Source organism: Oncorhynchus keta, chromosome 34, assembly GCF_023373465.1.
Source record: "Oncorhynchus keta strain PuntledgeMale-10-30-2019 chromosome 34, Oket_V2, whole genome shotgun sequence".
Taxonomy (NCBI): domain Eukaryota; kingdom Metazoa; phylum Chordata; class Actinopteri; order Salmoniformes; family Salmonidae; genus Oncorhynchus; species Oncorhynchus keta.
This window is the reverse complement of record NC_068454.1, coordinates 69,195,899-69,208,387: the sequence shown is the minus strand read 5'-3', so window position 1 is coordinate 69,208,387 and position 12,489 is coordinate 69,195,899. Positions and strand designations below refer to the sequence as shown.

Below are 12,489 nucleotides of genomic sequence, written 5' to 3'. Positions count from 1 at the left end.
CCAGTCATGTGAAATCCGTAGATTATGGCCTTATACATTTTTTCAATTGATTGATTTCCTTATATGAACTGTAATTCAGTAAAATCTTTGACATTTTTGCATGTTGTGTTTATATTTTTGTTCAGTACAGTTCCCATTGGCTCACGAAACTTCCTCTAACATCAGTTAGAGACAAAACAAATGCTATGCACAAGATCATCTGACTCTGGGGGAAGTAGATAAAGGGCCTCATTGCTAAAATCTCGAAGTATCCTTATAACTTTGTTTAAAAAGCTATAGGTACTTGATAATGCTGTTAGTAAAAAAGGTATATTGTCGATCTAGTCCCTCATAGAAACAAAAACAGTTGGAAATGTGTTTCAAATATGAGAGTGTACACTTGGTTAGGCTAGTGACAAAACTGCTATCTAAATGGAATCTAATTCTAATGCTAGTCGATGCTTTGTTGTTGCGGCTTCTGCACGTGTGCACAGTCTGAATCTACAAGGACAGGCGCAGCGGATTTGACATGCAAATCTCCTGAAAAGATTTTATTCAGTTCCATCAAATCAGGTGATTATGAAACACTAAGGTACCTTACCACTCGGGAAGTGGTCCAAGGCAGATTAAAGGACATGTCATATTCATCTGAGGTTCATCACATTTATTGGTTTTATTAAAGAGGTTCTTGGGCAGACATGCTGTGCACCTGTTCATAGTGAAATGGTGTAATAGACTCATTGGCAGTCTCATATGGGTTACACGTTGAATAAGAATACCTCAAATGCTTTCACATGTACAGGGCCCACCCAGACAGGACAGCCTGTCACAATTGATTTGAAATACATAGCATACTTTACATTGCCATCATGCCAGTCTGTTTGTGCCATAATGCCATGTCACTCAGTGACATGCCAAACATGACAGTGTTTGGAGTTGTCAAGAACACCAACAGATCTGGGAGCAGGCTATACTTTATAATCATGTTTAATTGTATTGAAGAAGTTCTCGTTGAACAATGAAACCCATTGAGTCATAAAAACGACAGAACCATTTAGGTGCTCAGATTTGGACAGGACAGTGGACACCCTGCCTTCCCTGGAGGAATGTATGTGTACATTAAAACAACATGGTCTTGACAAACCCCTCCACATTCCTAGCATGTTTCCCAAAGAAAGTTGGCTGGGGAACAGAGCAGTTCCCTGCCTGTGCTTTAAAACCTTTGACATCCGGAAGGGGAGATCATGTTTGTACCATGTCATAAGCCTCATTTCATAGCTCTGCTCATTCTATTCAGATAAGATCAGTGGTGCTTGATACCAGTGGAGATTTTAGCATGTAAATCTTGGTGGAGCAAACTCCCCCAATTCTTTTCAGATGCATGCCAGCAAAGCCACTACACAACAGAACACTAAAAAAGTATTGTCTGTCAGCGAAACAGTTAATTCAGCCTTATTTACTGCTATTAACTGACTTTCTTAAACAAATGTAGTTTCTACTGACAATTGAGATTTACAAACTATGGCATGAGGAAACGATGAGCGGATAAGAGTCAATCCGTAATTTCGATTAAGACATTAAGGAGCGAGCTAAGTCGTACGTAGTCAATATAACTATTTGTTCAGCACTTTTGAAATGTACAGCGACAGAATTCAGAACATGGGCCGTTCTTACAGTTGTCTCCCTGTACACCAAGTCAGAACCATGGGATAAATGAAGGGGGAAAATAAGCAAACAATGAAAGCTCTTACAATATTCGATGATGACAATTCTAACCCTGATTCAGATGACCATCCTACGCATGCAAGATTACGGAGACATAATTTATAGATCGGCAGGTGAGGGTGCACTCGAGCGGCTAGATGTTCTTTACCATTTGGCCATCAGATTTGCCACCAATGCTCCTTATAGGACACATCACTACATTCTATACTCCTCTGTAAACTGGTCATCTCTGTATACCCGTTGCAAGACCCACTGGTTGATGCTTATTTATAAAACCCTCTTAGGCCTCACTCTACTGCAGCCCTCATCTTCCACATACAACACCTGTTCTGCCAGTCACATTCTGTTAAAGGTCCCCAAAGCACACATCCCTGGGTTGCTCCTCTTTTCAGTTCGCTGCAGCTAGCGACAGGAACGAGCTGCAACAAACACTCAAACTTGACAGTTTTATGTCAATCTCTTCATTCAAAGACTCAATCATGGACACTCTCTAATATTTCTATTGTATTTATTTATTTATTTTTAATCCCAGGCCCCCGTCCCTGCAGGAGGCCTTTTACCTTTTGGTAGGCCATCATTGTAAATAAGAATTTATTCTTAACCGACTTGCCTAGTTAAATAAAGGTTAAATATAGTTTTTTTTTTTTAAATGCAATTTCTCTAAAACCGTCTGTAGGCTACATAAGCACCACCAAGTCAGAACAGTACACTAAGTTATGAGGGGGAAAGGGACCAAATTACTAGGGCGAGCCACATGAGCTACTAACAGCGTAATACACAACATACACTTAACATTGCTTTCTTAGCTAGAGTATACATATCTCTCTGGCATATGACATCATTTATGCAGCACCATACAAGACATTTTAGGACTCAACGTTGTTGTGCTGTGCTCACTTGAACAGGAAGGTGGTGCAGCGATCCTTCTTGTGGGCAATTTTTTAATGAAACTTTGTCATCAAAGTCTGACATTCTCTGGATTTATGATGCTTTCAAGACAACTGGGAACTCTGAAAAAAACAAGGTTGAATCCATGGCCTCCTTAATCTTTAGGATCCAAGGGGGCTTGTACTACCTAGCTCTCCCTCTAGATTCTGTGGTGACAGTGTCCCCATGAGTGACAGAACACTGAGCCAAAAAACTAGACACTAGAGAAGATTACCAATGTCTAAGCTCTGTACTTTCCACTAGCTGCCCCTCCACCACAGAAAGCACTGAGCTAGGCTGAATCACCTGCATTTTGGAGCTGCCTTACTCAAGAAAGCAAAAAAGAGACCATGTTTGTATGCAGCTTTAGTAACTCAATATAAAAAATGTACATTGTTTGCAAACTAATATGTGACAACTATTATAGCCAAAATAACATGTATGACAAAACCAAAAAATTATATATTACAGTAACAGTCAAAAATTTGGACACGCGATGAAGGGTTTTTCTTTATTTTTACTATTTTCTACATTGTAGAATAAAAGTGAAGACATAGAAGCTATGAAATAACACATATGGAATCATGTAGTAACCAAAAAAGTGTTAAACAAATCAAAATAGATTTTAGATTTTAGATTCTTCATTGTACCCACCCTTTGCCAAGATGACAGCTTTGCACACTCTTGACATTCTATCAAACAGCTTCATGAGGAATGCTTGAAGGAGTTCCCACATATGCTGAGCACCTGTTGGCTGCTTTTCCTTCACTCTCCGGTCCAACTCATCCCAAACCATCTCAATTGGATTGAGGTTGGGTGATTGTCGAGGCCTGGTCATCTTATGCAGCACTCCATCACTCTCCTTGGCTAAATAGCCCTTACACAGCCTGGAGGAGTGTTTTGGGTCATTGTCCTGTTGAAAAACAAATTATAATCCCACTAAGAGCAAACAGAGTGGATGGCGTAATGCTGCAGAATGTTGTGGTAGCCATGCTGGTTAAGTGTGCCTTGAATTCTAAATAAATCACTGACAGTCACCAGCGAGGCACCCCCACACCATCCCACCTCCTCCTCCATGCTTCACGGTGGGAACCACACATGTGGAGATGTTCCGTTCACCTACTCTGCGTCTCACAAAGACACAACGGTTGGAACCAAAAATCTCCAATTTGGACACATCAGACCAAAGGACAGATTACCACCGGTCTAATATCGATTGCTTGTGTTTCTTGGCCCTTGCAAATCTCTTCTTCTTATTGGTGTTCTTTAGGCCTGATTCACATAGTCTCCTCTGAACAGTTGATGTTGAGATCTGACTGTTACTTGAACTCTGTGAAGCATTTATTTGGGCTGCAATCTGAGGTGCAATAAATTCTAATGAATTTATCCTCTTCAGCAGAGGTAACTCTGGGTCTTCCTTTCCTGTGGTGGTCCTCAAGAGAGCCAGTTTCATCATAGCGCTTGATGGTTTTTGCGACTGCACTTGAAGAAACTTTCAAAGTACTTGAAATGTTCCGCATTGACTGACCTTCATTTCTTAAAGTAATGGACTGTTGTTTCTCTTTGCTTATTTGAGCTGTTCTTGCCATAATATGGACTTGGTCTTTTACCAAAAAGGGCTATCTTCTGTATACCACTCCTACCTTGTTACAACACAACCGATTGGCTCAAACGCATTAAGAAGGAAAGAAATTACACTGATTAATTTTTAATATGGCACACCTGTTAGTTGAAATGCATTCCAGGTGGCTACCTCATGAAGCTGGTTGAGAGAATGCCAACAGTGTGCAAAGCTGTCATCAAGGCAAAGGGTGGCTAGTTTGAAGAATCTATGATCTAAAATATGTTTTGATTTGTTTAACACTTTTTTTGGTTACAACATGATTCCATATTGGTTATTTCATAGTTTTGATGTAGAAAATAAGAAAAAATTAAGAAAAATCCTTCATTGATTAGGTGTGCCCAAGCTTTTGAATGGTACTGTCTATACACTACCATTCAAAAGTTTGGGGTCACTTTTTTGGTCCATTAAAATAACATCAAATTGATCATAAATACAGTGTAGACATTGTTAATGTTGTAAATGACTACTGTAGCTGGAAACGGCAGGTGTTTTAATTAAATATCTACATAAGCATCCCGAGGCCCATTATCACCAACCATCACTCCTGTGTTCCAATGTCTGTGTTCCTATGTTATTTTAATGGACAAAAAATTGCTTTTCCTTCACCAACAAGGACATTTCTAAGTGACCCCAAACTTTTGAACAGTATGGTATATATATAAATATATTTGTTGTTTGTTAGCTAAACCGGTGGGGCTCAAAACAGGTGCTTGATACTGCCATCAGACATATCAGAGAATACAGCTGTTATACACTCAGAATACAGCTGTTATACACAGCTGTTATACACTCAGAATAAAGCTGTTATACACAGCTGTTATACACTCAGAATACAGCTGTTATACACAGCTGTTATACACTCAGAATAGAGCTGTTATGCACTCGCATTCGCTGACATAATTGGCCGTTTGAACTCAGCCTTGTTTCATGTTTAATTCTCCAGGTCCTCGGTAATCAAGGTTCTCAGTGGAGATTTGCACCACCAAGGGAAACTAGGTGGGGGAAACAGTTGTCTTTGGAGTTGACGCAGAAATATATCAAATGTAAACTGGCATCTGTGCGTTTGTTTAATCCAATAAATGTATGACTCCATGTCTAACCAATCATTTGGAGATGCCAAATGGCTTAATGCCCTCTGACTCATCATGTCCTTTGGTAATGAAAATTAAGAGAAATTATATTAACAGGTGTAGGCCTAATATCAAGTTCTACGCCTCTCAGAAAGCATTACAGCTTGTGATAAAAACATTTTTTGCATAAAGTTTCAATAGATTCTAACGGTTTCCTACTTGGGCTTGGCCTACTTCCCAAACATCCCTTCACACCACCCAACACTACAATGAAATGTTCAAATAATCCAATAATATTTTTTAAACAAAGGATATTTGGAAGACATTCCTGATCGTATTTGATATTATTGTTATTATTATGTTATTTGCATCATTGGCTAAGAGATATTTTTTTTAAATCAACAATAACCAAACTAATTGTGGTAGGCTAAATGCCACAGTATTGTAGGCCATCACACTTTCACTCTTTGTGAGTTACTTTTATCTGAACAGCGGACTCCCTGGGCTATGAACCCTGCGCAAAGAATGTTTATGTATTTTTGTATTCGAGCGGCACAAAAGCATGATTGATAGATCATTGGCAAATCACAGAATCCCATGTTCTTATTTGGCCAATCGTTGCGTATCCTGGGCGGGGTTTTTAGCTCTGCTGGAGTATGTTTTTTTCTTCCCTCTCGCAAACCGGAGAGAGAGAATCCCAAAAATGACAACCAGATTGCAGGGGAGCAGAGCAGAGAGTGGGTGAGAGAGAGACTGGGAGAAAGAAAGAACTCAACAACCCGTTCAGTTTCAGAGAGAGAACAGAGAATATCAGCCAGCGCATGTTTTATTTTACATCTTCATACTCGGCATCTTGTGGCAAATTCCGACTTTAGAAATGTAGTTGGATACAAAGAAAACCTGAGAAGATTACACCAATGTGTTTTTGAAAACAAAAGCGTTTGCATAAACGTTTCCTGTTTCTTGACATCGTAGTAGAACGGAGACCCCCTTGGTTTGAACTCTGCGCTCCTCTCCTGTTTTGTGAAGATCACTGTCTGCTGCAGTCCAACCATCAAGATGTGTGACCTGATGCCAGCTTCGCAACCTGCTGAAAAAATCGGCAAAATGAAAAAGTTGCGAAGAACTTTGTCAGAGAGCTTCAGTCGCATAGGTGAGTAGCCTACCCCTACTGTAGCTGTTATAGTGAAACAATGCATAGCCTATCGCAGTACTAACGGTTATGGAAAACGGTGCTGCTGTAGCCTAGGGTAAGTTATTCTAATAATGTCCACCCCAGCTAGTCGGGACGATAGCGGAATTTCACTATTATAAAAAGCTTTACACAAAAAAACAGCGGTGGTTTCACACTGGTGGCAATCACTTTTACAACATTACGATGATGCATTATGGCAATAACTGTCATTGTGTTGCTGCCATTCAACACATTGTTACACTGTGACCGTAAATTATATTAACCAGATTGCATTCTAAATACTAATATGATATTAGCTATGTGAATATTGTAAATGGCTAGTTAATGTTGAGTGTTATCATTACTGCCATATAAAACATCAGGTAATTGCCGATGTGCTTATTGTACAACTGGAAGAAGCTTGCTATCCAAATGGCCCGCGTGCGTAAACTCAGGCATCTAAGCAGGTACACACACTGCATCTCTCTCTCTCTCTCTCTCTCTCTCTCTCTCTCTCTCTCTCCCTCTCTCTCTCTCTCTCTCTCTCTCTCTCTCTTCTCTCTTCTCTCTCATCCCAGTGTTGGTCTATACGGTTTGGTGCATTAAAGGCTCACCACTAATCACTCCCTATGTAGACGACTGCTATATATTATCTCCCCCCAAATTAACGGCTCAGATGCAACAAGACGAGGAGGCCGCATGAAAAAAAGGTCGGCATTGACTTTTCTGCTGCATGGATTGTCTTTGTCCATATTGGTCACTGATGCTGCTGATATATGCATCAGCGCATCAACGTGGTGCACTGCACTATATAGGCATTGATTGATCACTAACTGTCTGTCTGTGTTTCACAGACGGTTTCAAAGAGCATTACAGCTTAGTTAGAGAAGTTGGGCTTCTTGTAACCAAGTCATAATGCTACGTCCTTACTATATACCAGTCAATATTATTATTTCCATACATGTCCTAATAATACCCTCACACTCAATGTCACATCATAGTTCAGCCTGGTCTCATAGACTAGACGTAACATAGTAATTGAAAATTCTGGACTCTCAAATTAGTACAATATGCTACCTTTGGTATGATTACATAAGACAGATTGTTACTTATGGCAAAACAAACAAAGGTATGGTGTTTGGTCGGGGTGGAATGGTTGGACAACTTTAGAATTCTAGCTAATTAGCAACTTTGCAAATACTTACAACGTTCTAGCTACTTTGCAACTACTTAGCATGTTAGCTAACCCTTCCCCATAACCCTAATACTAACCTTAACCGTTCTAGTTAACCCTTCCCTTAACCCTAACCTTAATTCTTTAACCTACACTACTGTTCAAAAGTTTGGGGTCACTTAGAAATGTCCTTGTTTTTGAAAGAACAGCACATTTTTTGTCCATTAAAACAACATCAAATTGATCAGAAATACAGTGTAGACATTATTAATGTTTTAAATTACTATTGTAGCTGGAAACTGCTTCTTTTTTAATGAAATATCTACATAGGTGTGCAGAGGCCCATTATCAGCAACCATCACTCCTCTGTTCCAATGGCACGTTGTGTTAGCTAATCCAAGTTTATCATTTTAAAATACTAATTGATCATTGGAAAACCCTTTTGCAATGATGTTCGCACACCTGAAAACTGTTGTTCTGATTAAATAAGAAATACATCTGGCCTTCTTTAGACTAGTTGAATATCTGAAGCATCAGCATTTGTGGATTTGATTACAGGCTCAAAATGGCCAGAAACAAAGCACTGTCTTCTGAAACTCGTCAGTCTATTCTTGTTCTGAGAAATGAAGGTTATTCCACGTGAGAAATGGCCAAGAAACTGAATATCTCGTATAACGCTGTGAACTACTCCATTCTCAGGACAGCTCAAACTTGCTCTAACCAGAATAGAAAGAGGAGTGGGAGGCCCCGGTGCACAACTGAGAAAGAGGACAAGTACATTAGAGTGTCTAGTTTGAGAAACAGATGCCTCACAAGTCCTCAACTCCTCCTCCCCTTCAACTGGCAGGTCCATTAAATGGTACTCGTAAAACACCAGTCTCAACTAGAGGTCGACCGATTAATCGGAATGGGCGATTAATTAGGGCCGATTTCAAGTTTTCATAACAATCGGAAATCTGTATTTTTGGGCGCCGATTTGCCTATTTTTTTATATTTCTTTACAAATTTATTTAATCTTTATTTAACTAAGCAAGTCAGTTAAGAACACATTCTTATTTTCAATGACGGCCTAGGAATAGTGGGTTAACTGCTTTGTTCAGGGGCAGAATGACAGATTTTCACCTTGTCAGCTCGGGGGATCCAATCTTGCAACCTTAACTAGTCCAACGCAATAACGACCTGCCTCTCAACGACCTGCCTGTTGCTGGTTCGAGCCCAGGGAGGAGCGAGGAGAGGGACGGAAGCTATACTGTTACACTGACAATACTAAAGTGCCTATAAGAACATCCAATTGTCAAAGGTTAATGAAATACAAATGGTATAGAGGGAAATAGTCCTATAATTCCTATAATAACTACAACCTAAAACTTCTTACCTGGGAATTTTGAAGACTCATGTTAAAAGAAACCACCAGCTTTCATATGTTCTCATGTTCTGAGCAAGGAACTGAAAGTTAGCTTTCTTACATAAATAAAAAAAAATGACCGATTAATCGGTATCGGCTTTTATGGTCCTCCAATAATCAGTATTGGCGTTGAAAAATCATAATGGCTCGACCTCTAGTCTCAAAGTCAACAGAGAAGAGGCGAATACGGGATGTTGGCCTTCTAGGCAGAGTTCCTCTGTCCACTGTCTGTGTTCTTTTGCCCATCTTAATCTTAATCTTCAGAGATATGGCTTTTTCTTTGCAACTCTGCCTAGAAGGCCAGAATCTCGGAGTCGCCTCTTCACTGTTGATGTTGAGACTGGTGTTTTGCGAGAACTTTATAATGAAGCTGCCAGCTACAATCATTCTAGCTGGCATGATTGTAGCTGTAGCTACAATCAAGCTACAAGCATGGTCTAATTTGATGTGAACCTTGATTGTAGGCTATTTATCCTACTTTGCTATTCCAGGCTATGCTTCTACCTTGCATGTCAATTGCTAACTGTGCTAAGCTCCTGTACAGTAGGATATGCAAACTCACAACTCTATGCTTGTATTTTGACTGTTACTGTGTATTTACAGTACATCGCTATGACAATGCAGCCTTCTGACCTTAGCTGAGGTTAGCTGGGATGAGACTGTTGGCCTACTTCAGGGATCATCTAGATTCAGCTACGGGCTGATTTTTTTCTTGAGCAGATGGTCAGGGGCCCAGAACATAATTACAAATCATTTGTAGACTGCAAATTGACTAAAATATAAGAATTTCAAACCTTGCTTACATTTGTACAAGGTCGCATACACTGTATATCTCTGTATTTTGTGTGGGAATACTTTGCAACCGATTTCCCAAATTAGAATCACTCTTATGTCCAACAATAATAACAATAATTAATAAAAAATAATAATTTTATTCAAAAATATAAAATCACCCATGGACCGCCAGTTGTGGAACCCTGGCCTACTGTATATGTCAATATATATAAAACACATTTTATTTAACCTTTATTTAACCTTTATATGTTACTTTGTCACCATAAATAATAACTTGCTTTACTATTGAATAATGAATATATATATCCCACATGGATGAAACATTGCATCGTTTGTTGTCTTCGTTTGGAAAGAGAATGGCATGCATTTTATTTTAGCTTGTTCCTCTGCTTACAAATTCACATTCATCCCATAAGCATGGAATGCAAATGTAGCCTGAGTGATTTATGGGGGTTAGTTTAGTTGTAGCTTCAAGGGGGGTATGTTTCATGTAGGATATAAAGGAAAGCAGTAGAAGTTATGGGCTGATTTGGGTTTCTGAAATGTGAGAGTATTTGTTTTTTTGTTCTTTACTTTCGAGTGAAGTTGAGCAAAAACGGTCTCCCCGTTTGTCTCCCTTCATGTTGTACGACTCCCACACAGTTCTTTCCTTGATGATCAGAAATGCATGCAGTTGATGTAGGCCATTCTTTCTTTTCTAGGCTCCTCCTTACCATGGTATAACACAGTGACTTGTAGACAGATGATATCATTTACAGTATCTTATATTTATGTTCTAGAATACGGGTCCATGTTTAGTTCTGTTTTGGTAATGTTCAATATGTCAGACTTATATGTGAAGGAGTGTTCTAACTAAATAACAACGCTACAGAGTCTTGTGTATTGACTCAAGTCCCCATTCACTGTAGTTGTAATGATCCTGCGGTGTTTTCTACATTGAGGAAATTCCCCTCTCATTTATGTGTCTCTGTTCTATGATGAGAAAGATGCAATTCTTTGTCTCTGTGTCTAGATGACTCTGCCTCAAAACAATGAGGACATGAATAAGTCATTTTACATCAAGGCCAAACAAAATACCGTTACTCCCATCTGTAACTTCCCCTGTCTCATTGTAACAGATTAGTTGTGATACCCTGTAAGGGTGCGTGTTGGTGGCAGGGACGTCAGGCGCAGGAGATCGAACTTGGTATAAAACGGAGCAGTTTAATAAGTGCTCACAAACTCAGAAAAACCAAAATATACAAAATCATACAAGTGGGTACAAAACCCGTCGCACACCAGAACATAACTTGCACAATGCTTACAAACAAACAATCACCGACAAGGACAATGAGGGGGAACAGAGGGTTAAATACACAACATTTAATGAATGGGATTGGATCCAGGTGTGATACAAGACAAAACCAAAGGAAAATGAAAAGAGGATCAGCGATGGCTGATCAGTGACGCCGACCACCGAACACGGCCCGAATAAGGAGAGAGACCAACTTGGGTGGAAGTCGTGACATACCCTCCAATCAGATAATTATGATTGACTTCGTTATGAGAACTTTGTAATTGAAAAGATATTTACTAGGCTATGTTACCAAAAAAAAACATTTTTCAGCACTTCTTCCCAGACAATGTGGATTGGTTTGTCTTTGACAGTTAAAAACAATGCTGAAGATAAGATCTGGTTGGCACTGAATGTACCATACAGTACATCTAGCTGTCAAGGAGGAAACAATCACACCGGCAACACAGTGTTGTTTACCTTCCTTTTCATAAATACGAAGGATATTGCTGTCCAATGCAATCACTATGACTTCCTGTGATTATAGTTATAGTGGAGAGAGAAGACGAGAGCTCCTCAGTCACAACAATGGGCTGCTAGTGTTGTGTTGATCTTTCCCTGCCACACCTGGGTTCAAATATTGTTTGAAATCTTTCAAATGTACTTTTAGCGTTTGCTTAAGCCTGCCTAGAATGCCATTTGGGTGGGGTGTGCACTTTTGGGACTATTCTATTGGTTCTGTTGCACCAGGCAAGATCGATCAAGCACAGCTAAAGTATATTTAAAGATTTCAAAATACTATTTGAAGTGAACCCAGGTGTGTTCCCAGCCATTCACTAGTCTACTAATGATGATGCAGTTTCTGAAAGGTCTGTCTAATAAAGCACAAACAAACTCTTCTTCTAAATGCTGCCATTGTTGGATCATGTTGATTGACCTCGAACTGTCTGCCTGAGTGTCTGCCTTAATGAAGGAAGCAAAATGAATCTATATCACATGAATAGGAAATCAGGACACAATTACAGGGCTGTGTGTGTGTGTGTGTATGTGTGTGCGTGTGTGTATGGGTCATGAGTGAATGCACACTGTGGTTGTAGTCACTGTGTTTGTTCCCTGTTCAGAAGACGTCAATGTGAGCCTGATTTTCTTTCCCCCTCTATTTTCAGCTTTCAAGAAAGAGGACAGTGGCTTTGATGAGGTGAGTTCAAAACCAATGAAATTTGGACAGCTGGTGAAATGATTGGCACATTTTTCAGTGCAATACAACAATATTTGATGTTAATATCTATTGTGTTTATTGTGTGGTATTATGTATTGAATTCATAGACAGACAATACTGTGGT

The 12,489-nt window shown here is 39.5% G+C and overlaps 1 protein-coding gene across 1 annotated transcript in view; it reads left to right on the top strand.

The window, feature by feature from the left end:
• The first annotated feature begins 6,013 nt into the window (after positions 1–6,013).
• Positions 6,014–12,489, top strand: part of LOC118367751 (cyclin-dependent kinase 14) — a 228,098-nt gene continuing 221,622 nt past the window's right edge. The window contains exons 1-2 of the mRNA XM_052494578.1: positions 6,014–6,478; positions 12,313–12,344. Of these exons, the coding sequence (XP_052350538.1) occupies positions 6,385–6,478; positions 12,313–12,344 (126 nt within the window). The 5' untranslated portion in view covers positions 6,014–6,384. The remainder of the gene's footprint in view (positions 6,479–12,312; positions 12,345–12,489) is intronic.